At 38.6% G+C, this 27991-nt stretch overlaps 1 protein-coding gene across 5 annotated transcripts in view; it reads left to right on the forward strand.

Moving 5' to 3' along the window:
- Positions 1-27991, forward strand: part of ACVR1C (activin A receptor type 1C) — a 56206-nt gene that overhangs the window by 21594 nt on the left and 6621 nt on the right. For all 5 annotated transcript variants that reach the window (XM_087710309.1, XM_087710319.1, XM_087710305.1 and 2 more), the window contains 6 exons: positions 9247-9492; positions 16611-16841; positions 20999-21166; positions 24113-24269; positions 25413-25537; positions 27768-27898. In XM_087710309.1, coding sequence (XP_087566435.1) covers positions 9247-9492; positions 16611-16841; positions 20999-21166; positions 24113-24269; positions 25413-25537; positions 27768-27898 — 1058 coding nt within the window. The remainder of the gene's footprint in view (positions 1-9246; positions 9493-16610; positions 16842-20998; positions 21167-24112; positions 24270-25412; positions 25538-27767; positions 27899-27991) is intronic.

The following is a 27991-nucleotide window of genomic DNA, read 5'->3' on the forward strand; positions in this document are numbered from 1 at the left end:
AATTTGCTGGGAACTTTTAAAATCATCTCTCTCCACCTATAGTCTCATCTCTCTCCATCTATAAATTATGACCCCTACACAGCATATTTTCTTAGTATCATCTGAGACAGTTTTTTAAACTACTGTTTGCAAGATACTAAGGCTTTATTGTCAACAGTGTAAAAAGGGAAGGGAAAATAAAGCCTGTCCTTCACATTTATTGGCATCCTGGCAAAAATATTTACCATCACGTTTTAATATGTTTTTTAAAGGAAATAAATCTGAAGGTTGTTAGCGAGACTAGTATTATATAAATACTTTCTCACCCAGCAATTTGGCCAGGAGAATGCCCCAAACTACACTTTAGACCATCAGTTTCTCCAGGGGAGGAAAAATACTAAAAGGATTGTTTTGGTGAGACAATATTTTCTTGAATCTGTTTTCTTCTGCCTCTGTTGCTCGGCTTAAATTATAATTTGATTAACTTCAAGTTAACATTACTACTGATCTTTGTCCCATGGGTCCTTTCTGATGTCTGCTTTCAATTCAGAGCTAATTATATTTACACACAAGATTTACTGTATAATTTCCTGAATGGTAAAAACAAAAATAAATTGTGGGTGTTTTTTTAATGTATAGTTGCGATGAAGCTGTCTAACACAAGATAGACCAAGGATGGCAAATAGCTCCTTATGCTACACCAACCAAAGAAGAACTACTTGTGTTCTAATTATAGAAAAACGTGCATGCACCTATTGTAAGCTGCCCTGAGTCCCCTCAGGGAAAAGGGCGGCCTATAAGTGTTCAATAAAACTAAAACTAAACTAAACCTGTGTGTTTTGCTTTGTTTTATGTAACAGGGCAAATAGGAACTGCTCATGTGGGATGCAATAAGTGAAAGTAAGTGGGAATGGAAAAGAGAGGCTAGCTATTTTCTTACAACATTCAAAGAAAGTAAGAAGTAGAAAAGAACATGATTGGTTCTACCCCATGTCAGTCATCCTTGCTTCCTTGTACATGTGAAGGAAAACTATGAGAAATCCTTACACACACACACACACACACACACACACACAGAGAGAGGGAGAGGGAGAGAGAGAGAGAGAGAGAGAGAGAGAGAGAGAGAGAGAGAGAGAGAGAGAGAGAGAGAGAGAGAAACTTCTTATACAAAAGTTTCAACTGCGCAGGTCAAAGTTTTTAGGTATTATGTTTAATAACCAATCACTATTATTTTACTATTAATTCAGTGGTGGGTTTCAAAAATTGTTCGAACCTACTCTGTGGGTGTGGCCTCCTTTGTGGGAGTGGCTTGCCGCCCATGTGACCGGATGGGAGTGGCTTGCCGCCCATGTGAAGATGCCGACGACACTTGTCAGAACCACCTTAAATTACCTCACACACAGCACTGGCATGCATAAGAATATGATGTAAACTTGTTTTTTAAAATGCATCTTTGGTTTGCGTTAAAACAACTTCAACACAGGCAATGTCCTGATTGCACCACAAATGCAGTAGTCATCCTTACCTTTCACAGAGGCACTGAGTTTTATAAATATGAGCATGATAGTGTAGAATAATCATATCCAAGGACCAGTGGTGGGTTTCAAAAATTTTTGGAACCTCTTCTGTAGGTGTGGCCTGCTTTCCGGGTCTACTGGTGGAACCTCTTCTAACCGGTTTGGTAGATTTGACGAACCGGTTCTACCGAACTGGTGCGGACTGGTAGGAACCCACCTCTGTATTAATTGTGTTTATATATTGCTCTTCTGACTAAACAGCTCAGATCATTATTCATAAAATTGACCTATTAGCAGTTTTATTCACACATTGTACTCTTTGACTTGTACAGTTCCTTGGGAGAAAAATGTAAAACTTGTTTAGATGCTAACAGATGGATATCAAGTAGCTAGTGTGGATTTCTTGAGATGTATGCCAAAATAAACCCCATGTTGATCACTGATGTAATTAATATCTTCTTGCTTGACTTGAAGCAGAATGTGGAGTTGACTGGAAAAGCGTATGATGTAAAAAAAAAATTTTTTTTAAGCTTGGTGAAGAGATGGATGTTCAAAATATATTATCAAGGCTGCAAAATGAAATAATAATATGGAGCAAGCCAAACAGAATATGTAGGTTTACGTTGTTGGTTCAGTGTTATAAATCTCAGGTCTGTTTTAACATATGCTTGTTAAAAAAATAATGTCCTAAGATGTTTTTTTTTCTGCTGCTAATTAAAATTGGCTTACTGTTGCTCTGCATTGATTTTATTGAGCCTATTTTCAACTGCTTAGTAAAGTAATACTCCTCCTGTTGCCTGACAATGACTTTTATTAACCAACCACGGTCACTATTTAAAGAAGTCTTCTAAAGCCATCAAGCTGTTGTCAGATTATGTAGTAAAACTAATTGATAAACAGCTTCTGGGTTTGAATCATGAACTGATAGGTAGGATTCAAAAAGGCAAAACTTGATTCCACCCCCACCCCCCAACCCTCTACCCCCCCACTGGTATCTAGCAGTGGGTTCAGTTAATAAGTGGGAAATTAAGACCTGGATTATATTGTTGCCTTGTTGTGAGCTTGTTCTTTTCTTCTGCTCGAGCCTTTGATGGCCTGCCTCTGGCTGTCATGGTGTAGAGTTAAAAATAGATTTGGTATTTAATGGATAGAATGTACTGCTTTCCAGGAGTTCCTTGTGGTTGTTGTTTTTGTCTCCAGACACAGACATTCATCTCTTGATCAAACTCTCAGGAGATTCAAAGGCTGAAATCTCAAGCGTGCTTTCTTGGTAATAAGTTCAGTTAAAATGAATGGCAGAAGCAAGTGTGCTGAGTGAGAGGAAAAAAGCAAAAAGTGAAACATGGAGCAGCCACTAGTCCAACCTGTGAGGATAAAACAGTTATTCTACTTGTTATATTAAATCTATCATGGCACTGATGACTGAACTGGTTTGTGTTAAATGAGAAGTATAACCAGAGCCATTAATTAAAATAGTGATTAGTGACAGTTAAAATCCTGTTCAAAATATGAGTTTTTGAAGCTATCTTTAAAAAATTAAATACCGTAGGAGAATAGGCTTCTCAGTTCAACAGGCAGTACTTAGTTCTGTACCAATTGAAGTTTCTAGAACAGACACAATTGCAGCCTTATATAACTAGCCTTCGATTTACAAGTATTTGTCCAGTGACTGTTGAGTTACAACAGCACTGAAAAAAGTGCCTTATAGTCAATGGGGAAACCAGATTCATTTAACAACTGGGCTACTAACCGCACAACCGCAGTGATTCACTTAACAACTGTGGCAAACAAGGTCGAAAAATGTTGCAAAACTCACTTAACAATTGTCTCACTTGTCAACATAACTTTTGGGCTAAATTGAGGTTGTAAATTGAGGACTTGTATTACTATGCATGCATTGCCTCCCGAGTCCCAGCTGATTGGAAGAAAATGGGGATTTTGCAGTAACCTTCCTGGAGTGGGGAGGGAATGGAGATTTTGCAGTATCTTTCCCCTGCCACGCCCACCAAGCCACAGAACCGGTAGTAAAAAAAATGGAACCCCACCACTGGTTTCAATCTATGATTCTAATTTATTACCAACAGCAGGCAGGTATTGAGGAGAGTCACATCATTTCTGCAATGTACCACAGAAAAATAATTTTGGATTATTATATTGTGGTTCTATAATAACATGATTTGTGGATTAAGTTATTCTAAGTAAAAATAAGACTATCTTGCTTAGTAACTTGTTCCTACATTGGTCTAAAAATGCTACTAAAGATATAAAAATATTATTTTTGCCTCATGATTCCCTAGCAAAATTTAGTTAGGTTGCAACCATGTTTAAATATGTAGCTGACAGGTCTTAATATCTTTTGACAAATCTGTTAATGTGTTTAATTTCCTTTGAGATAATATGAATGCCCATTACTTTATCTTGTAGCAGCAAAATCTAACAATTTGTACATTATTACATCATCTTTAGCAAAATAAATAAATAAATAAACAAATTGCCTTATTGAACTTCAAAGCATTTATAGACAAAAGGTTTAAATAAAGTTTCACGGGAACGTTACACATTTTCAGTAAGATTAATGGTTCTTTGAATCATATGTTTGTACTGTGTCCTATAATTGTTCTTTCTGGGAATGACATTGCTAGACATATGAACTTTGTGACAAGATTTAACATGCTCAAATATTCTTGTGAATTATATTTCTGTCACGTCATAATTAACAACAGGACAAAAAAGAGGATTTTCCATGCCCTACTTATAACTAAAAAAAAAACCTGGTCCATGAGCTTTGGAAATATAAATATATGGTCTCAACTAGGCAGTAGACAGCAGTGGTTTCCAGTATTGCAATACTTATTACTTATACATATGTAATATGTATCTGTGAATACAACAGAATTACAGAATTGAAAGGGACCTTGGAGGTCTTCTAGTCAAAGCCGTTGCTCAAGCAGGAGACCCTATTGAGACAAATAGTTGTCCAGTCTTTCTTAAAAGCCCCAAGTGATGGAACAGTATGTTTTTGTTTCCTGTTTTTTTAGTTTTCTTGTTTTTCATTTTTTTCCATAGCCCCATATATTACTTATTTTTCTTCTCTTTGTTTTTTTTATTAATAAAAGCAAAATAAGCAAGTAAACAAAACATTTTGATTGTCAACTCCAGAATAAAGGAAAAAGAAGAGAGGGAATAAAAGGAAAATAAGAATTTGTTGTTTGTTTGGATGTAGATGTGCCCCGATCAGAGGTGGGTTGCTCCCAGTTCAGCCCGGTTCACAACTGGCAGTGACCCAGACCTGCCACACTCCCGAACTGCCGCCCTGGGCTGCCGCCATTTTGGTTTTTAGTGACTGTGCATGTGCAGTTCACTGTAAATTGTTCTGTGTATGTGCAAAGAACAATTTACATTGACAGTGCACAAGAGCAAAGTGCGTGCGGTGGAGATTGTGTGTGGGTTGCGAACCAGTAGTAAAACTGGCAGCAACCCACCCATGGCCCAGATGTATATGTATCATAATGTATGCTATGTAGGAGAATATTATTATCTTAATGATATACAGTATATATAAATTAAGTAATTAAAATAGAGAGTTCACCCATTGAGATCGTGCATGCCCAGAAAGCTAGTCTCCAAGGATGAAAAATACTCCCTGGATTAGACTTTGATTTCTGGGATGCTAAATAATCATTGCTCGTATAGTTTGTGAGGCATTCTGAAGATCTTATCTATATTTACATATGTACTTTCAACATCACATAGATGAAAATTAAATACATATATACCACATTTATATTTACACCAATAGTGAATATCACATCTAATTACTGCTGTTTGCTAATGGATATTTTCTGCCATCTGAATGTTTTATTCATTTAATTTACATTAGACTGTTATGCATTAACTCCTGCAGTAATGTGTGTTAATGAATTAGCTGCAGTACTTTCCATTATACATGAAAAATAATGCCTAACCTTATAATGTACTTGTATTTAATATGGAGTAACTGCCATTCAAATATAGACAGAGCAAATAATTATCAGAATATGTGGTTTAAATAAAAGCATATAATAATACAATACAATACAATAGCAGAGTTGGAAGGGACCCTGGAGGTCTTTTAGCCCAACCCCCTGCCTAGGCAGGAAATCCTATACCATTTCAGACAAATGGCTACCCAACATCTTCTTAAAGACTTCCAGTGTTGGGGCATTTACAACTTCTGGAGGCAAGCTGTTCCACTGATTAATTGTTCTGTCAGGAAATTTCTCCTCAGTTCTAAGTTGCTTCTCTCCTTGATTAGTTTCTACCCATTCATTCTTGTCCTATCCTCAGGTGCCTTGGAGAATAGTTTGACTCCCTCTTCTTTGTGGCAACCCCTGAGATATTGGAACACTGCTATCAGGTCTCTCCTAGTCCTTCTTTTCATTAAACTAGACATACCCAGTTCCTGCAACCGTTCTTCATATGTTTTAGCGTCCAGTCCGGTAATCATCTTTGTTGCTCTTCTCTGCATTTTTCTAGAGTCTCCACATCTTTTCTACATCGTGGTGACCAAAACTGAATGCGGTATTCCAAGTGTGGCCTTACCAAGGCCTTATAAAGTGGTATTAATACTTTACATGATCTTGATTCTATCCCTCTGTTTATGTAGCCTAGAACTGTGTTGGCTTTTTTGGCAGCTGCTGCACACTGCTGGCTCATATTTAAATGGTTGTCCACTAGAACTCCAAGATCCCTCTCACAGTTACTACTATTAAGCAAGGTACCACCTATACCGTACCTGTGCATTTCGTTTTTCTTGCCTAAATGTAGAACCTTACTCTTTTCACCATTGAATTTCATTTTATTAGATAGTGCCCAATGTTCGAGTTTGTCAAGATCCTTCTGTACCTTAAGCCTGTCTTCTGGAGGTTGGCTATTCCTGCTAGCTTGGTGTCATCTGCAAATTTGATGAGTTCCCCATTTATTCCCTCATCCAAATCATTGATGAAGATGTTGAAGAGTACTGGGCCTAAAACAGAGTCTTGGGTACTCCACTGCATACTTCCCTCCATGTAGATGCAGTTCCATTGAGGACTACACTTTGAGTGTGGTTGGTCAGCCAGTTTCAAATCGATCTGGTGATGATGCTGTCCAACCCACATTTTTCTACTTTGTCTAATAATAGGTTATTGTCCACTTTATCAAATACCTTACTGAAGTCCAAGTAAACTATATCAATGGCATTCCTCTGGTCCACTAATTTCTCAGAATTGGGGGGGGGAGGGGGGAGATGGAGAGGACCAAAGAGCTACTTTTAATCCAACCAGCTCTGTTTATCTCATAAGGGAAACCTACATAATCTAGTCCAACTCTTCTAGAGCAGATGAGCCTATGCATACATCCTGCAAAATCTTTTTATTAGGACTTGACCACTTGATCTAGTATAACATTATGGACAGCATCTTTATTATTATAGTAACTGTTTTGTGTTACTCTGACATAACAGTAGTGCCAAAACCTGATGCTACTTGACCTGAATCTCCAAGTTATCCTGATAAGCAGAAGAGTCAAATGTTTAGGGGTTGCAAAAGGTTGAACCAATCTGGCTTATGAAACATCCCATTTCAATTACAAAGCTGGGCCTTCAGACACAAAGTTTTGAGCATTATGGAAATCTTTAAACTTGAACAGATTTGAAAAGTAAAATAGGGAATTTTTGTTTTGTTGGAGTTTTGCACACCCCAACAAAGTTAGGAAATACTCTGGCCAAAGGCCAAGTTTTAAATAACCCAGGACAGTATTTTCAGGTTAGTTAACTTGGTTTGAAAATTGTGAACCATAATAAAAAATTTAACAATTGGAACTTGCCAACCTTTATGCAAAGATACAAAATTTTGAAATTGTCAACTGTGTGCAGATGCGTTTTTGACATTTGTATTTATAAAAGATGTTCTTGGTAGATCTAAATGAAACTATGACGATGCCAAAACGAACACATCTACAGAATAACCACCATATTGCACAAAAATACTATAATAAGTACTATGGTATTTAAGCCCTGACATCTGATCAAATAATATATGTTGCTACATTTGCATCACCTTTCATTATTTGCTGCCCAATGTATGCCCCTAGAGGTTCTGTAAAAAACATCTTTTTCATATAAATATCCCATGTGGCCTTCATGTTTTAATATATCTCTTAAGTCCGTTTTGTAATTAATTTGGCATACTAACACTAACAGAAAATGAACCAATAAGTCTAATGTAGGTGGAAACGGTGGTCATAAGTGGGGCTCCACAAATTTATTGTTTGTCTTTGTGATTCCTGGTTATCTATGAAGATGTTCCGTATGTCATGCCTGAGCTTTTGTAGTTATGTTCTCTCTTTATATTGTCTCCCTTTTGTGGAAGGGCATTCTCAATGAGCTGGCAGACAGTGGTGTCTGTTTTGCATGGGCTCACTTCCTCCACAGCCACCCTCAACACTTAGGGCCTCCTTTAGTGGAATAATGTGCGAAGAGGCTTAGTATATCAGTAGCAGGTCCACAATCCTGGTTTTGGTGATAAGCTTATCTGTGATGACATTCCACCCACACAAGATTTATTTACAGAAGCGGGAGAGCTTGGCTGCATGTGACTAAGTAATTAGTTAAATTTAGGGCAGTGTTATTTACCATTGTGTATTCTACAGGGTGGCCTATGCCCTGTATTTATTCTTACTTTATTGTAAGACAAGCTCTCCTAATCTTAATTGTAATTTTATATTCTAAAAAAGGCTGTGTTCTTACATGAGGGATTATGCATTATGGAGAAAAATAAAAATGAGCATGTTTCATCAATCCGGATATTAGCGAGTTATGTACTGTTGCCCAAATATTTTACCAGTAGCCTGAACCTATTGAATCTTTCCTTCTTTCCTTCCTTGTAAGGCTGATTTTTCACTTAAAATCTACTTCACTTTATATTTTTCACTTTATATCTACTTCACACTTTTTCTTTCTTTCTTTTTTTGTGACAGTAACCTATCATCACATGGTTTCTTGTGCTCTTGAGGGGGTATTGGAGGAGCCTTGTTATGGGTCTTCTCTACCCACAATTACCCCTTTGAACTTGGAGTTAATTCAGTATATGGAAATAGACTCTACACTTTTGGAATATGTCAGGTTATACCAGCAATCAAGGAAAGAACCCGAGAAGAGGTAGATAACTATAGAACTGTAGAGCTAAAAAAGCCATTTAATGCACAGTGTCTAACCCTGTGTAGTACAGAAATCATAATTAAGCAATGCATTATCTATGGCTGTCCAGCTTTTTCTTGAACATGTCCTATGAAGGGAATCCACCTCCTCAGTGGGTAACTGTTCTTATTCTTGATGTTTTTCTTGCTCTTGCAGACATGGGTGCATATTATTGTAAAGCTGAATGAAAGCTTCAAACTCAAATAAATAAAGCTTCATTTATCCACTCCACTCTAGCTAGCATCCTTTCACATATACTTATTTGGAAGCTAAATATATCCTGTACCTAACACTAGAGGTCTACTTGGCCAACAGCCTGAGAAACAGCGAATGAATAAAATATTCCATCTCATTTTAGTTTCATTTGCTTTATCTTATAATTTTTCTGTCTTATTTAAGCTCCATTAAGTGGAGCCAAGATCAGGTTTTTTTTAACAGCAAAATATAATGTAAATCCTTCCAAAATATGCACTGAAATCTTTTCTGAAGGTTAAAAATTGCAATTCTGATTTTATTTCTGTGTGTGTTTTCAAGGTCAAGAACCTTCAAACAAATCAAAACTAGGACCTGTGGAGCTGACTGTAGTTATAACCATACCGGTGTGTGTGTTGTCCATTATTTTACTGCTGGCAGCCTACACATGCCAAGGACACCTCTGCAGACACAGAAAGAAAAGAAGGCCAAACATTGAAGAACCTCTCTCTGAGTGTAATCTAGTGAACCCAGGAAAATCTCTCAAAGATCTAATTTTTGACATGACAACATCGGGTTCTGGATCTGGTATGTTTTCTTAGGTGTATAGTTTTCTCTCTCTCTTTAAGGTGGAAATTGCTCTGATACATTTGTGATACATTTGTGCATGAGGTTACTATATAAGAGTAACTATCAAAGTCAAGGCCTTGGGCTGGATCCAGCCCTTGGGGTGTTTAGATTTGCCCCTTGGGGATACCTTGGGAACAGCAAAGGACTGGCCCACAGTACCTTTTCCAGGGAAAATTGAGCTTGGGAGGGCCACATGCTGCCTTCCCGAACTCCGTTTTCACTGGCAGAGGGTTGCAGGAGGCCATTGCAGTGGAAGTGGAGCTCGGGTGTCTGTTTTCGCTGGCAGAGTGCTTGGGCCACCACAGGCGCCCCTGACATGAGTGATGTTGAGTTGGCCACACCCACCCTGGCCACGGCCACTCTGGCTCCCTGACGTCAAACACAACCCTAATGCAGCCCACAATGAAATCAAGTTTGACACCCCTGTTATACCGTTTCCCTGAAAATAAGACCTCCCCAGATAATAAGCCCAATCGGGCTTTTGAGTATATGGGCTAAAATAAGACCTCCCCTGGAAATAAGCCCTCCCCAAAAATATTGCAACACAGCAGCAGCCATGAAGTGACCACGCTCGCCTGCCTCCTGCACCTCAAAAATAATAAGACCTCCCTGAAAATATGGCCAAGCACTTATTTCGACGGTCAAAAGAAAATAAGATTCTGTCTTATTTTCAGGGAAACACTGTATCATATTACAACCTAGGAGTTCATTCTCTTTGTGTCAGAAAGAAGTACCCCAAGATCACACATAGGTTCAAAGGATTATTGAAACGATCACATTCCACAACCTTGCGCCACATCCTAGGGAAATAGGGCAAAATAGAATGGATATCTGTTCATAGAGGATACATGTATTTCAGTATCCAGTAGATGAAAAATAACTTCATCATGGATTTACATATTCAGCTACAAAGGAGTTGGAAACAGAACGAATATTACCCACAAACAAAATTAGACTAGCATTGTTTCTCTCTCTCTCCCCCCCCCACTCCAAATCTATCAGGGGATTAATTTCCTTTTTCAAAATGTAGGTGATGGCTGAGAGATTCTACTCTAACTTTCTTTAAGAACTTTATTTTGATAGAGAAGCTGCTTCTTTTCTTTAATTCTTCCTGGACTGACCCTACAACTCTTTTAAATAAAGAGAGCCCTCAGTCATTTCATAGTTTGTTTGTTTTTTTAAATTCAATCCCCATCTACTTCTATAGGAAAGGGCAATTTTGAATAAATACTAAAATGGGGGGGGGGGACGCAGACAGGTAGTATAGAAAGCACTTCTCTGATGTACTATTATGCATAAGGATTGAAAGATCAAACTTCACACCGAACCTTTAGTGAATATTTGCCTAGTGCAAAATTATGCCTAAATTAATTGTTGAGCTCCAGAAAAAAACACAGCAAGAGGGTTCTAAAATCTTTAAGCTTTCTGCCCCTTCCAAGAAACAGTTGTATGTACCTTGCTGTATAATAGTCCAGTGAGAATGTCTCTAGAGCACAGATTCCTTCTTAAGGGCCTTTACTTTGCCAGAGCTGAGTGGGAGAATTTTCATTGCACCAGCTGCTATGGTAACTAAGAATAAGCCCTTATTTGTGATGCATCTTATAAGATGTTGCCAAAGTTGCCCTTTATGAAGAACTATGCTTTTTTTTATCTTTCAAAACTGCCCGTAAATGCCAAGTCTCGGAACTGAGGCAGTACGTTAAAATCTTACTTTTTTATTAGTAGGAAAATGCTTGTCTTGGGGTGAACTTTTGGCCCTACAGAGAGTAAGCTGCACAGATTCTCATGCATATTGCATGACTCTTGCATATGGCCTGGACTTTTGTAGTGAAGCAAATCTCTTGTTGGTTGGATGAGGCACATCTATTTCTCAAGAGGTATATGAAATGCAGGGTACAAGTATCAATATAAAATAGGCATGCACAACACAGGGAGTATGGTCTGAAGAGCACCTCTGCTGAAGGGTGGTCTTCAATATGATATAAAGGGCAAAGTGTTAAATACATATTTACTTAAACTGTATCTAGTTGCTATCACTGAATTGCACCTTAACACCATTTGTTTCAATCTGTTCTGCTGTTGTCCTGTCCCTTCCCACAGTTTTAAATTTCATGTGTTCCCTGCATTTGGGAATATACTTTAAAGTATTCTGACAGCATCTTTTCTGGATGGTGTAAATCTAAATCTATGTTAAGCAACCAACTTATTATTTATTATTATCTGCCCAGAGTGATAGGAGGTGTAGCAGCATACAAGTTTAATTTATTATTATTATTATGGTTGGTAACCCGATCAGCCTGATATTTAAACTGGATTTGGCATTTTTATTCACCAATTGAGTTTTCCAAAATCATCTTGTCAGGTAGGAATTGTTTGTTTTTTTTAAAAAAAATTCTCTATTGTTTGGGCAGTTTCTTTTTGGCTCAGGTGGAAAAAGGTTATTTTCAATGCTGCTGGACTGCATCAGACACAATGGCAATCTGAAAGTTGTTGGTAAGCGAGTAATTGGCCTGATGTTGCCTGATGCTGTCCCAGATAGGTTTTGCCAGATGTTAGCCTATCTTCAATTTAACCTCTTTGCAGTATGATGTTAAACTGCTTGGCAATGAGTGGATGTAGACCAGTCAGATATTTCCGCCAAAACCTATGTCAATCAGAGGTGGTATTCAACAGGTTCTGACCAGTTCTGGGGAACTGGTAGCGGAAAATTTGAGTTGTTTGTAGAACCGGTAAATACCACCTTTGACTGGCCCCACCCCCATCTATTCTCTGCCTCCCAAGTCCCAGCTGATTGGGAGGAAATGGGGATTTTGCAGTAACATTCTCCTGGAGTGGGGAGGGAACTGAGATTTTACAGCATCCTTCCCATGCCACACCCATCAAGCCATGTCCACCAAGCCACACCACACCCACCAAGCCACGTCCACCAAGCCATGTCACGTCCACCAAGCCACATCCACAGAACCAGTGGTAAAATGTTTTGAATCCCACCACTGATGTCAATTCAACACCTGCTGCTGACCAATTCTTGATCTTCCTTACCCCTTTCTCCACCATGTGTGCTGGTATTACAAGATTTTTCATTTCAGCTTCTTTTCCCCGTTATCTACTTCCTTTGTCCAAGTTGCATTCTTGTTGTATTTCTTTGGGTTGTCCCATAGCTGCACCCAGAACTTCACTGTTTTTCTTGGTCAGATGTTGGCTGCTTCCTTGCACTCTTCCATTGAAGGATTTGTAAAACATGTTTCTGATTTGGCTGAAATTGGAGAGCCTGCCCATAGTGCAATTCCAGCTTCAAACCCACTGAGCTACTTGGATATGGCTGTTACTTGCTACTTTGTTACTTCCAGTGCTTCTTTGATCTTCCTCGTTTCTAAATTAATATTTCTTGATCAAGTATTTTTTTTGGTTTTCTTGTTTGTCAGCTTTTATTTGTTCTGGCTTGCTTGGGTTTAATTTTAGCATGCTAATCTGATCTTTCCAATCTGATCTCCCATTTTGGTGGTACACTGACCTTTTTCCTTGTTTGCTGATTTTGCTTCCAAGATCTTCAGTTATGACTGCAGCTATTTTGTACATCGGTTTTGTGAGCTGGTGTTTATATTTGAGATTACAGTATTGGCATGCTTTAATACTTGTGCTAACTGTTTTTTGGAACAAATTTCAACAGACAACTTTATGTTTGTGTGTTGTTCTAGATACTCAGCTATTTTTTTCTTTTATTTCAGCTATTTTTGTTTTTGGTTAGAGGGCTTTGTTTTTTCTGAGGAGAAGGCAGAGGAGAGGGTGCCTGATGTGCGAATGAAAACTATTCAACAGCCTATGCTGGCTTCCTCTACTGTCTTCCCCCCACTTCTCCAGCTGAGTTACTTTGATTTTTTTTTTTTTTTGCCCTGGGTAGACTTTTGCAGTTCTTTGAGTTCTGCTTCTGTTAATATTTTCTTTTGTATTATAATTGACACTGATCTGCTAGCTTTGTTCATTTAACTCTGATTTTGGATGTTGTACTTTCTAAAACTGGTGCATTCTTTCTGATCTGCTCTTCTCATTGGATTTGATTTGTAGTAGCAGGCCATTTTATTTGTTTTCAATCTTCACACATTATTATTGCGGAACAATAGAAATTTTCCGTGGTAAAATTTCTGACAGTGCCCCAATTTCTGTCTGTCCTATCATCCTGCCTGTCTATCCTGTTATCTGTCACAGGGGTCCCCAACCCCCACCCGTGGCCTGTTAGGAACTGGGCCTCACAAGTGAGCAAAGCATCATCTGTTCATGCACAAGATCTAGATAGCATGCTAAACCACGCACCCTGGTCCATGGAAAACATTTTTTTCACGCAGCCAGTCCCTGGTGCCCAAAAGTTGGGGGCTGCTGATCTATCATACCTGTCTCTGTCCTATCATCTAGCAAAGCCACTAGTTGGATTAGAAATTTTAGCTGCCTTCTGAATATTCTGCATATACAGTATCTGTAGAAAGAAGAGAAATTTGCCAGGGGGAAATCATTTTTGACATTCCAAGTAACATCTGACCATGAGCCAAGTGTGGAATGGGTTCTTCATTATCAATCTACAATAATGGATATTTCTGCAGTGCTTCCAGACATGTTTTGGCCTCAAAAGTCAGACACATGATGACAGTTCCTGGATATTTTGTGCCAGTAACTTTTGTTCTGAAATAAGTATAGATTTAGATGGAGCTCTTGCTTAAAACTGTGCTTTATGTGAATTGACGTCAGTGACTGAACTCTCATTTCTTCTAAGCGGCATCATCTAAGCACTGCCTTGAAAAACAGCTACTCTATTGAAGATAGCTTAATGAAGGTTGTGCCACTCTTAGTTGGTATCATTAGGCAGCACACGGAACATGCTTCAGACAGTCATTGGCTATAATACCTTTGAGGTGAGGGCATCACCTTTGACCCCTAACAGCCTATTTTGATCACTGGGACAAAGGGCCAGAGTTGGATTAGGTACTTCTCATGCTATCCCTGTATCTAAATCTCATTTGGCCTATTGTTAGTCAAACAAACCTTTATGTTACCTGTCTATCTTTCTGTCTGCCTCTGCCATGTTTCCATTTCTGAAAGATGCAGTTTAGGTAAAAATGAGACCTTCCTTTGTTCATGTACCGTGTTTCCCTGAAAATAAGTCAGGGTCTTATTTTCTTTTGACCCCCGAAATAAGCGCTTGGCTTTATTTTGGGGGAGATATCACCTCATGGCTGCTGCTGTGTTGCAATATTTTTGGTGATTTTGGGGGGAGGGCTTGTTTTAGCGCATGCACTCAAAAGCCCGATTGGGCTTATTATCCAGGGAGGTCTTATTTTCAGGGAACCAGGGTATCTGTTAGCATTCACTGATAGCTGGGCTAAATGCTCTGGATAGCAAGATGAGCAGCATACAAGAACTGGTTCGCTCTTCAGTACAAAAGGTTTTACAGATGGCATCTGTCACCATCAAGGTTAGCTAAAATTTCAACAAATACCTCCCCAAAATGCTGGAAATGTGAATCAATACTACCATTTATGGTACTATATATTACCTACATATTACCATTTATGGGGGACTTGTGAGGAGGCAAAAACATTTTGGAAAAGGATCAAAAATTGGCTGGAGGCAATAACAGGGGTTAGAATGGAAACCTGAAGTTTTTTTATTAGGAATTATGTTGGTGAAATACAAAAAAGAAATCCAGTATTTAATACTACATATACTTACAGCAGCAAGGATTGCCTTTGCCCAGAAATGGAAAAACAAATTAATCCCAAATGAAGAAGAAATAATAAGAAAGATTATGGACTGTGCCGAAATGGATAAACTAACTAAAGAAATACAGGGAAAGGAAGAATCAGAATTCTACCAGATATGGGATAAATGGTATAGGTGGATGGAGGAAAGAAACAAAAATCAATGAAAGAATATAACAACACTCAAAAATAATAGTTATGAGTAAAATAAGAGGGTTAAGAATGGTGAAATCTAAATGAAATACAATAGAAGGGGAAATAATATAAGGTGAGTGATATCGATTGATGATTGCTAATATAAAAAACAGGAAGTTCCTGTTCACACTGTATTGTATAAATGTGGTGTACGTCTAATTTTTGTGTGTGTGTATTTTACATGTTTGTTAATATATATCTTTTTAAAAAAAGAACTGGTTCGCTCTCGGCTTGCAGTCAGAGCTACCGGTTTTGCCGAATGGTCTGAAGCAGTAGGAGCCATAGTGAAATTAAATTTTTTTACTACCAGTTCTGTGGGCATGGCTTCATGGGCGTGGTGTGGCTTGGTGGGAGTGGCAGGGGAAGGATACTGCAAAATCTCCATTTCTACCCCATTCCCAGTCAGAGGTGGCATTTGCCGGTTCTCTGAACTACTCAAAATTTCCGCTCCTGGTTCTCCAGAACCTGTCAGAACCTACTGGATTTCACCCATGGTAGGAACCCACCACTGCTGCACTGTCCAGTATGCTTCTATCCCAAATGGAAAACAAAGGTTTAAAAAGCCATCTCCTGATTCCATTTTCCAGTCTGATGAGCAGTTAGTTTATCCCTGTGCTGACTGTAGTTGCTGAGCATTGTAACTCAGCAACAACTATAGGATCACAGATTTCCACGGCTGCTGTAGAAAGCCAAAATAGATTTGTTGCTGGGCAAGACACAACAGCAGCCGACTATGTCATTATTAGGTATGAAATGAGGGGGGGGGGGTTGGAAAATATTTAATGTGGGTTGTTCTTCAGGAATACAGAGGAGTCCTATTTGGACATTGAGATTTACTTACGTTGCAGTGATGGTGAGTTCATATAGCGGCATGATTACAATGTATGGGAAAAAGCACCCCTCCTGAGAGTCACACTCTGGGTATGTAATTGCACCTTGAATTGTCCATGCTGGAAAAGCCTCCTGCTTTTGAGTTTGTTTAAGGGCTTGTGATAGAAAAACACTCAGTCTTGTTGCTGATTTGAATGAGATGAGATTGTGTTAGAATAATATTAAGGCTTTTAAAGAAGAATGGTTTGTGTTTTAAAAAAAAAATAATTAAAAATTTTAATTGTATATTTTTCTCATTAGGTTTACCACTCCTTGTCCAAAGGACAATTGCAAGGACTATTGTTCTTCAACAAATCGTTGGAAAAGGACGATTTGGCGAAGTCTGGCGTGGAAAATGGTGCGGAGAGGATGTTGCTGTAAAGATCTTTTCCTCCAGAGATGAAAGGTCTTGGTTTCGTGAAGCAGAAATCTACCAGACAATCATGCTGAGACATGAAAATGTCTTGGGTTTTATCGCTGCTGATAACAAGGGTATCGTACTTCCAAATAATTTTACAATATTTGTCTTGCGTTGGATTAGACTAGTGGAATTCTTTTTCTATTCTTTTTTTAAAAAAAGGTTTGTGGAAAGAGGGGAAAAACAGAGTCTTCTGTTTTGAAAAGCTTAGCGGTGGCAAACTTTAGAGAATTCTCGTCTGTTGTCTCTGTAGCCTCTGAAAACTGTGAAAACATGTCCCATTCTTGTGCAATCTTTTCTGGAGGCTGCACAAAAGCACACACCCCAGCCTTCTGCAAATCACACAAGAATGAGGCTTGCTATCGGGAATAGTTGTTGGGTGCTGGTGAACACTGGCGTGTCACCCAAAGTGCTGGGTCATGTCACCTTTGATATGTGGGTCTTGGGTTCACCATCACTGGCTTAGTTTATCATGCTTTGGATCTGGAAAATAGAGGAAAGATATATTCTGTAGCTGTGCTGTGAGTAAGCACTACTCCCATATCCACTCCCCATGGACAGCAAAGATGATCAGTGGCCTTTGGGAAGCACATGCACATATATATGAAATATATACAGTATATACTGTGTGTATACCAGTGTGTGTATGTGCATATGATGTTTGTGTGTGTTTGTGTTACAGCCTCTGAGTATCCTATTCCTTTTCATTCCCTTAGATTTCTAAGGAGTTAATGAAACAGGTAGGACAACCTCTGAAACTGATTAAACAAAGATTAAGACCTGTCTGAAGTTTAACTCACAACAGTAGAGACAACAAATAATTGCTCTAATGCTGTTGTGTCCACATAGAAGTGGTCACTGCTTTTTTTCTCATGCTGTGAGACATTTCCTTTGTCAAGATGACAGAGAAGGAGAGTTAGAATAGTCAGTGGCTAGCTAGGAGTACTTTGAATAAATATTTGCAGATAAAATCATTTGTATCGTGACCTGGACTTTAGTTTTGGGGAAGGCCATAAGAATGACATTTAATTGGGCCTCTTATTTTGAACTCTTCCAGCTTGTAGATATTAAAGGATAAGGACAATATAAATATTAAGTTAGAACAATTAATCAATGGAACAACTTGCTTCCAGAAGTTGTCAATGCTCCAACACTGGAAGTTTTAAAGAAGATGTTGGATAACCATTTGTCTGAAATGTTGTAGGGTTTCCTGCCTAGGCAGGGGGTTGGACTAGAAGATCTCCAAGGTCCCTTCCAACTCTGTTATTCTATTGTATTCTAAGTACTTCCCTGGTAGCAGGATGGATTTCACTCTGCCTAAAAGGGAAACTTTGGCTTCTGTTGAAGAAGCTCTCTTCCCCCATCTCTCTGGACAGTTATAACAAATCACAAACATTCTATTTCTGAAAAACAAACTGAGAAACCATGATACTTATGACCTGGACCTATTTCAATTACATTTCTGGCCATTGATGAATGGCATACTAGAACCTGGCTGCAAGAAATGGGTAGGTACTGTATTACAGCTTTCCTCTTTCTCCTCAATGATATTTTCTCTGAATTCTTTGCCAAGGTTGGACCTTAGGGGGCGCTGTTTCACAATAGTTGTAGTCCTTCTGTCAGGTTTTGTCCAAAAGTGGTGCTAGGAAACTACTGTTTGCCATTGATCTTCAATATCTACCAGTTTTTCATTTTGATTTATGTGCTGTTCAATTCCCCCATCAATCCTAATGAAATTGATGGGGGAAATCATTCTGAGTTTTAGAGTAAGGCGTCATTATTAAGCTGATGATATCAAGCTCTGTTGTTCCTGATCATGCAGCTTCAGGGAAGCTGTTGCTAGAAATCTTTGACTGTTGTATAAGCTTGGTGATAGATTGAAGCGAGGTGAGGGAGCTGAAATTAAATTTAGGCAAGGCAAAGATGCAATTATAAAACTGAATCCCAGTTTTTGTACAGGGTTACACCCCAGTGGTGGGTTCCTAACAGGGTTGGTACCGGTTCGCTTCAAGCATGCTTCACTGGTACTGGTTTGCTGCGCACATGTGCAGTTCACTGCGCATGCACAAAGAATGTGAAAAACTACTAAAAAACATGCCAACAATGGCAGCAGCGACCAGGGAACCAGTTCGGGGCCGTGGCCAGCCTGGGTCGCTGCCAGTTCTGAGACCAAGGCCAAATTACCACTACAAACCGATGCGGTTCACCCAAACCGATGCAAACTGGTAGAAACCCACCTTTATTACACTCTCTTTCAAAGGCTAGATTCACAAACTGAAATTATTCCTCAGCTGGAATGTCCCAAGGTTTGTAAGTGGCAGTCACGACAAGAAATACGTTGGCTGGTTTCAGCAACTCTTCTTGAATTGGTTGGATTTGGTGACAGTTATCCATGTCTTGGTTGCAGCCTGATGCAATGATTGGGGTGGAAGGGTATTATATTATTTTATTATATTTTATTATGTGATTATTCTCTTTTATTAGTTTTATTGTTTTATATATGAGGTATTTATATTCCTGCAAGCTGCCATGCGTCGCCATGTGCAAATAGGTGGCAATATAAATTTCATAAAATAAAATAAGATAGCTGGGCTGCTGACTAATGCAAGGTGTCATATGGTACACATACATAGTTTGCTGTCAAGTTCTCTGCTCTTTGGTTGAAGGTACTAATATTTGGGTGTTCATCTCCCAAAGCTAGGGAGAACCCAACAGCAAGCTTTGTACTACAATCTGGCCTATCCCTCCCCCCCAAGGAAATTCCTATGATGCACATACCAGAATAATTTGTCTTTCATCATGCTTTTAATTCTTAATTAACAGCAGGATTAATTTTTATTTATCTTTGTACCATCTGTACTCTGGTGTTTCATTTTATTAGCTATCTCCATATCTATGTCAACAGAAAAAACAAAAAGGAAAGATAAAGTATGATTCCTGCCAGAAAGGAGGGGTATATATATTAAATGAATCAAATAAAAAAATATATAAATTGTATTTGATGCCAATAATAACAGAAAATAATATACAATTTTAATAAATGAACATACAAACAAATATGGGGATATAGCCTAGCATAGCTTTGGCTTCTATAGACCTAAGTTTCTGCACTCAACACGAAACGTTATAAACAAACTGAAATAAAAATGACAAGGAGAAATTGGCCGTCTGCAAGGGGGAAACCCGATCTGTGCAAAACCCAACTCAAAAGTTCCACGGCCCCAATCTCATGACAGGCAGGGGGTATTCATTCCTTTTCCAGGAATCAGAGATGCTATCAATGTAGCTTTGGGAATATTTTAAGTCCTCACTCAATAGCAGCTTTTGCATATCTTTATTTAAATTCTTTCCTGTGCTTGACATTATTCTGTTCACTTTTAATCTGCTCAAGAGAATTATTGCTACTGGGGGGGGTGGGGGGGGGGTTAAACCCATAAATCGGTTAAGAATAAAATGTGTGAAAGGGTATATGGACCTGCTGGAACAAGGATCGAAAGATAGGGAGAAGTATAATGAATAGTGTAGTAAATGGTAAACAGAGCTGTGTTTCTTTTTCTTATCGCTCACCTTTAATGTCTTCGGATGACTGCTTCTTAGTCTTTTTTCTGCATGCTGCATAGTGTTGCCTAGTCAAAGAAATAGTGTGAAGGGAATGTAGATATGTGCAGAAGTTAGTGGAGCCATAACTTATGTAGAAAATAGAAGTATGGCAAATGTTCCAGTGGGCGGATAGTGAAGGACATTGCTTATTGGTTCAGGAAAGAGGCGAAGAATTTAATCAAGGTCAAAGTACCCATTCTCAGTTAAATTTAAATAAAGTTGGACCTGGTTGCATGTCAAAGACTACTTGTTATCTTATATTTGTTTTGTGGTGTTTTTTTTTTTACACAAATGCCATAATTTGAGGACTATAAAGTGCTCTTAAGATATAGTCCTATGGTAGGATGAATTCCAGAGGTTTCTTTAAATAAATCACCTCCTGTGGTTTATTTATTTTGACCTAGGAGCAAATATCCTCTGGCCTGTGTATTTGGAAACCAGCCTCTGCATTCAGGGAGACTTACTCAGCAGCATTGAGGATTGACGCTTTAATACGTGAAACTCCATTCTAGTATGTTTTATACAGCCAAATCTTTCCTACCAAAAATCAACAGGTTTTGCAAATCTCCTGAATCTTGGAATGATTAAACCTATATGCTTTTTAAAAATTGTTTATAATCTCTCTCCGTAGACAATGGGACCTGGACTCAACTGTGGCTTGTAACTGAATATTATGAGCAAGGCTCTTTGTTTGACTACTTAAACAGCAACACTGTGACAGCTAATGAAATGATTAAGCTGACCTTTTCAATTGCCAGTGGCCTAGCACATCTGCACATGGAAATCGTTGGAACCCAAGGTATAACCCTTCTCAGTGCAGTTTTCTTTGTGTTGAAGTCATAAGATTTAGGAATAACTTGAAGAGAAGTTAGAGGGATATGTTTAATGGGGCAGCCAAGCTTAACTCAACTTAATTGACATCCACATATCAGTTGAACCAGGAATAATAATTGTCCTCCTCTCCCAGCAGTGCTGTAATACCTGGCAACTTTAGGAGAAGCAAGAACTTGCCTTCTCCATTAGATTGAGTATCATTTGCTCCTCCTCTCTCTGTCTTAAAATCTGGGATTGGCATGTGACTAATTATTAAAACTCCATGTAATCATGAGGAAGTCCTTTATCTTAAGAGCTGCATGGTATTCAGCAAGAGGTGGTATTCAGCAGGTTCTGACCAGTTCTGGAGAACCGCTAGCGGAAATTTTGAGTAGTTCGGAGAACCGGTAAATACCACCTCTGACTGGCCCCACCCTCATCTATTCTGTGCCTCCCAGGTCCCAGCTGAACGAGAGGAAATGAGGATTTTGCAATAACCTTTCCCTGGAGTGGGGAGGGAATGGAGATGTTACAATATCCTTCCCCTGCCATGCCCACCAAACCACACCCACCAAGCCATGCCAAATCCCCCAAGCCACACCCACAGAACTGATAGTAAAAAAAATTGAATCCCACCACTAGGTGGCACAGAGATTAAAATGCAGTACTGCAGGGTGCTTCTGCTGATCACGAGCTGCCAGCAGTTTGGCAGTTCGGGTCTCAACAGCTCAAGGTTGACTCAGCCTTTGGAGGTCGATAAAATGAGGACCTAGATTGTTGGGTAAAATATGCTGACTCTGTAAACGACTTAGAGAGAGCTGTAAAGCACTGTGAAGTGGTATATAAGTCTAAGTGCTATTGCTATCTTGCTTTTTCCATATCCCATTTTCCTTTTGCACTACTTGAATTAACACTTGGATATATTTATAAGTGTTGCATAAACAATTCTGAGAGTAAAGTCTCTTTCACCTTGAACTTGGTTCTTGGGGAAATCATGGATATTTCCATTGAGAGATTATCTGTTTCCAGGATAGAAGACTTTTGCTTTCCCCCTCTAAAGTCCACTGGTTTCCTGTCATCTTTTATTAAAACAGTGACTAGTCCCAACCCTACAACACTTAGCTTTCTGAGATGCCAGTGAAATCTAGATGCAGACAATAATGTGTGGCTTTTTTTCACAGAATCCCATGGAGTAGATCAGTGGTGGGTTTCAAAAATTTTTCGAACCTCTTCTGTAGGTGTGGCCTGCTTTGTGGGAGTGGCTTGCCAGCCATGTGACTGAGTGGGAGTGGCTTGGAAGTCATGTGACTGGGTGGGCGTGGCTAACTTGTAAAATGTGGTGAAACTCACTTAACAATGCTCTTGCTTAGCAACCAAAATGTTGGCTCAGAAACTATGGCATTTGAAGCACGCAAGTCTTAAAACTGTCAAGTTACAAGACCCTTGCACCCCTAACCCTTTAGAAAAAGAACCCCAGGGATGTTCAAACTTGACAGCTTTAAGGCTTTATGGTTTAGATAGGACTCTTAGAGATGGTCGGGGCGATTGGTGAGCCAGCCAATCAGTGAGCAGTGGGCAGGGCAAGCATGGTGCGGACGGGCGGAGGGAAGGAGCTGGAACCGGTTCTAAACAGCACGGTAGAACTTCTATAGAAGAGGTTAGAACTGGCAGGAACCCACCCCTGGAGTATATGTAATTGAGAGGACAGGCCTCTCCACCTGCTGTACCATTTCTGCCCAACTGCACGAAGTCTGTGCATTTTAACATCTGAGCCAGCAATTTTCCTGACATTTTGGCTGAAGCCAGAGCAGAGTTAGAATTGGTCTCCCCCACCCACCCCATTATTATTGTAATACTTGGATTTGTGGTCTGTTCACTTGCTGTATCACATCTTCCAGCATCAAACGGCATATGTTGCATCCACTGATAGCTGACCACTCACCCTATTTTGGGTAACTCGGATCCAAGGGTGGGTTCTGCCCGGCTTTACTGCTGGTTCACTTGTGCGTGCGCATGTGCAGTTCAATTAAAATTGTTCTGTGCATGTGCAGAACTAAAAAACAAGATGCCGGTGGTGATGGCGGCAACAAGGGAACTGGTTTGGGGTGTGTGGCAGGTCCCCAGCGACCCAGACCGCCATACTACTACTGGTTCGGCCCAACCATCACTGCTCAGATCCTCTTAGGAGTAAGTAATTCTGGGGTCTAGGGTCACTGCCAGACATGTTGAGCATCTGGTGGGTAAAATTGCTCAGATTCGTTCTACACTTAACTCCAACTTTGATGCAGATCCAATAGAAGTTACGGGGTCTGAGTTTTGCATGGTTATCTGGGAGGAGTTTGAACCCCTGAGGAAGTGAACAGGGTTCTTGTAACTGTTAGTTTGGCCATAGTTAGATCCATGTCCCTCCTGGCTGCTCAAGGCTGCCCAAGAGAAGATGTGTGAGTGGGTCTGCATTCATCGTTGTTCTTCTTGACCTTGATGTAGTGTGTAATCTGGGCTTCTCTTGGAATAATGACTCCTGCTCGAGAATCACTTTTAAGCAGCACTTAAAAGAAAAAACCAGCTTTTTCTGCTCTTTTCACCTCTCCTAGTTGCTCTTGTGAGCAAAATGTTGTTACTGTGCTTGAAGAATCCATTCTGGGCCTGAATATGCTAATTTCGCTGCAAGGGTCCTAACCATTTCAGGATAAGCAGCAAAGACTGCTGAGATTTCTCTCTGTTTTCACTTGAACATAAATAGAAGTAGCCACTCAGTCAGGAATCTTGCTTTCTCAAGTAGAAATAATATTTTGTTTCATTCCTCTTATTAGTGTTGACATATTGTATTTATCCTAAGACCTGAATGCTAATGTAATATGTATTTTATGTGCTATAAACCAATTGTACCTAACATTTGAACTTGTTACAATGTACATTTTGTGCTTCAAAGGAAAGCCAGCTATTTCACACAGAGACTTGAAATCTAAAAATATTCTAGTCAAAAGGAACGAAAGCTGTGCTATTGCTGACTTGGGGCTAGCTGTGAAGCATGACTCGGTATTAAACACAATTGACATACCACAGAATCCTAGAGTGGGAACCAAGAGGTAAGTCAGTCAAAAAAGTAATGTTTTTATAAAATTGTGATATGAGCACAAAACTGAAACAGTGTTGGACAAATGATCTCTTGCAAACTCTCCCCCTTCATTTTAGTGATAAATCCCCAGATTTGTGAAGTCTTGTAAATCAGTGGTCTTCAACCTTGGCAACTTTAAGACTTGTGGACTTCAACTCCCAGAATTCCTCAGTTAGATTTGCTTTGCTGGCTGAGGAACAGCTCAGAAGGCTGAGGAACAGGTGAGCCAGATTTGCTGGCTGGGGAACTCTGGGAGTTGAAGTCCACAATTCTTAAAGTTGCCAAGGTTGGAGACCCCTGTTGTAAATCATTCTCTAATTTTGCTTTTCAACTTTGTTGTTGAGTATTTTTAATTATCACATGATCTGTAGCCCTATATGTCTGGGCAAGAAAGAATCAAAATACTGATAACTTCCCCTTGTGATCCTTCAGAAACTATTTTTGTATGACTCAGCCTAATTGTTTTGCCTTGGTAAACTCTATAACCTTTTGAAATCAAATAAGGCATTTCTTTAAATAAAAGTCATGATTGTGAGGAGTTCTGTAGGGTTTATTTTTCCCCAGATCTCAGGAGCAAAAACAGAACAATAATTTATTATAGAAAGAACATTATTGTTCATTGTTGGGTATATCCTATCAAAGCAAATTGTAGCTTCAGAGAGACAAATAAGTGAATGAATCATTCTTCCTATGTCCATTTGAAAGTAATTGAACTTATTGAAACTGTTTTATGTAGACAATCAAGTAAATTGAACATGTCTCAAGTTGATCTGCACCTGTGGGAGTGCATATTTTGTTTTGCATTATGGTAAATTGATGATCAATGTTGCTTTTGGGAACTATTTGTTCCTTTCCTATGTGCGTGATTCAAATTGATTATAAGGAAACTGCTAAAGAGGGATTTGGGGGAAAATATGAATAATACTCTGAATTTTTCCTCTCAAATACGTTTGCTTACTTAAAAATATCACTTGTATTGTCCATTTGAATTATGTTTCATTTAATCATGCTGCTGTATATTGGAAATACTAATTATATTCTCATTAGCTGTGATTGCTTACAATTTCCCTTTCATCAACAAATCTCTGAATTTCACTGTCTCTGTGTTTGAAAGGTACATGGCTCCAGAAATACTTGATGACACAATGAACATAAATAACTTTGAATCTTTCAAGCGTGCAGATATTTACTCTCTTGGGCTGGTGTATTGGGAGATATCCAGAAGATGTTTTGATGGAGGTATGAACCTTGTCCCTTATTAAGGCAACTTACACTGAACCAAAGCTTTTGCTTCTTACTGAATTTTGATTCACTTTGGACTTGATGTACTACATTTAATTATACAAAAATATATTATCTGTTTTAAAGAGCTTTTAAAATAAAAAGAGTTATATACATGTTTTTAAAAATCTATCATTGATATATTAACCAAATCAAAAAGCGTAAACAGGATAAATGCCAAAATGAACATTCAATTAACTGAGATAGAAATAGAATCAAAAACTTATTTCAAGGTAAATGTTTTCAATTTTCAGAAGCACGTGGAATGAAAGCAAGGCAACTCCTATTCATAACAGTTCCAGGTGATTTCAAATAACAGAGAAGTAAATTCTGGCAACATTGATTTGAATACTAAAGGGAAATAATATTTTATATTGCTATTACTTCTCTGAATTTGGACAATAGGGTGGACACTTGAAACTTATGATCTTTTGTCTATGGAGATTCTCAATCATCCAGGCCATGGTTGTCCTAATGGTGCTTTTCCAACTGGACTTTCTTGGAGTTTTTTTTTTCTTTGAAAATGTTTTGTTTCACATTCAAGAAGCTTCTTTTTAGAACTAAAGAAACTTCTTGGATAAGAAGTGAAACCTTTTTTCAAAGGAAAAACCAAAAAGTCCAGTCGCCTTTGGGAAAAGCACCTTTAGGACATAATCTTTGAAGTAGTGGTTAAATGCAGCACTGCAGGCTACTGCTAGATCAGCAGGTCAGCGGTTCAAATCTCACCGGCTCAGGGTTGACTCAGCCTTCCATCCTTCCGAGGTGGGTAAAATGAGGACCCAGATTGTTGGGGGCAATATGCTGACTCTCTGTAAACCACATAGAGAGGCCTGAAAGGCCTATGAAGCGGTATATAAGTCTACTGCTATTGCTATTGCTATTGCTATATAGCTACATACACACAAGAATACAGTGTGTATGTAGCTATATAAATAGCTTTTCTCTGTATATTTGAACATTATCAAGCTTTTAATAAGAAATGCTTATTAAAATTGTACACTGCAAAAAAAAAACAACAACAACCCAAACCCCTAGCTGTGTTATCTTGGGCCAATCATTTTTTTCTCAGAAAAAAGTAATAACAAACCACTTCCAAAAATCTTGCTGAGAAAATTGCAGGGGCTAGTCTAGGTGATTGCAGGAATCGTTACTGACAAAAAGAAACAAAATGAACTGGATTACATTTAGAAACACCATTCTAAAATGTACATGTATAAAATTCTGGTGTGTTTTTTTTTTGTTCTTAAAATATTTCTACCATCAAAGTCAAAGTGAGAATCTTTTTCTGTCACCCAAACATTACATTATAACATTGTAGGGTTAGATATAGAGTCCTGTAAAAGATTTGCCATCTCATGTTATATAAGTATAGTCTGTTATTACTGTTGTATTTAAATGCACCACATCCTTCTTTTCTCAGCCCGTATCAAACTTTGATTAATCATCAGCTCTTTTTTTTTTTACATAAGAAGGATTGGTAGAGAAAATATCTGTTAAATTCAGGACCTTGTCAATGCTACAGATTTAAACGAAGATGGTACCCAATTATTTTTAATTTGAGCCTAATAGCTCTAAAGATTCTGTTTTATAAACGTTTGTAGTGATTCTCAGTCATCATAGGTCATCATGGGTATCCCAAAAGTGCTTTTTCAGGAGGCAACTGGACTTTCTTGTTTTTTCTTTTGAAAACGTTTCACTTTTCATCCAAGAAGCTTCTTCAGCTGTGACAGGTGGGTGGAGAATGGAAGGATTCCCCTAAAGAAGCTTCTTGGATGAGAAGCGAAACGTCTTCAAAAGAAAAAAAAACAAGAAAGTCCAGTTGCAGCCTGAAAAAGCACCTTTGGGACATTCTGTTTTATAGCTTACATCGTATTTATCTCTACAAAAAAGTTAGTATTTTGGTACTGAATAATGTTTTGAAAGAAAAACAGATGTTGATAGAGAAATCATTCTCTCCCAAGCAACTGTCTCCAGATGTGTTCAGCAATATTTCTGAATTCTCTGACGAATTCAGGAAGTTCTACTCCCACCATATTTGGACACACCAAGTTAGGACAAGTCTGCAACAGAAAGTTGTGTTAGGAAGTTGGTGACTATTACAGTTATAAAATTTCTAAAACCTGTTTCCTACAACATTTGAAGTGATACTAACATGTAAAAATCTATTTGTACCTCATTATTTTCTTAGGAATTGTGGAGGAGTACCAGTTACCTTATTACGATGCTGTATCTTCTGATCCTTCAATAGAAGAAATGAGAAAGGCAGTCTGTGAACAAAAGCTGAGACCAAATATTCCAAATCAGTGGCAAAGCTGTGAGGTAACTTCATCACCTTCATATAAAAAGATGTACATTTTCAATATTTGCTAATGGCACAAAAGAGACATAGTGTAAAGCAAGGTTTAAATTTGG

The sequence above is a fragment of the Thamnophis sirtalis genome, unplaced genomic scaffold (genome assembly GCF_051295495.1).
Source record: "Thamnophis sirtalis isolate CommonGarterSnake01/CBP01778 unplaced genomic scaffold, rThaSir2_p1.2 scaffold_1, whole genome shotgun sequence".
Taxonomy (NCBI): domain Eukaryota; kingdom Metazoa; phylum Chordata; class Lepidosauria; order Squamata; family Natricidae; genus Thamnophis; species Thamnophis sirtalis.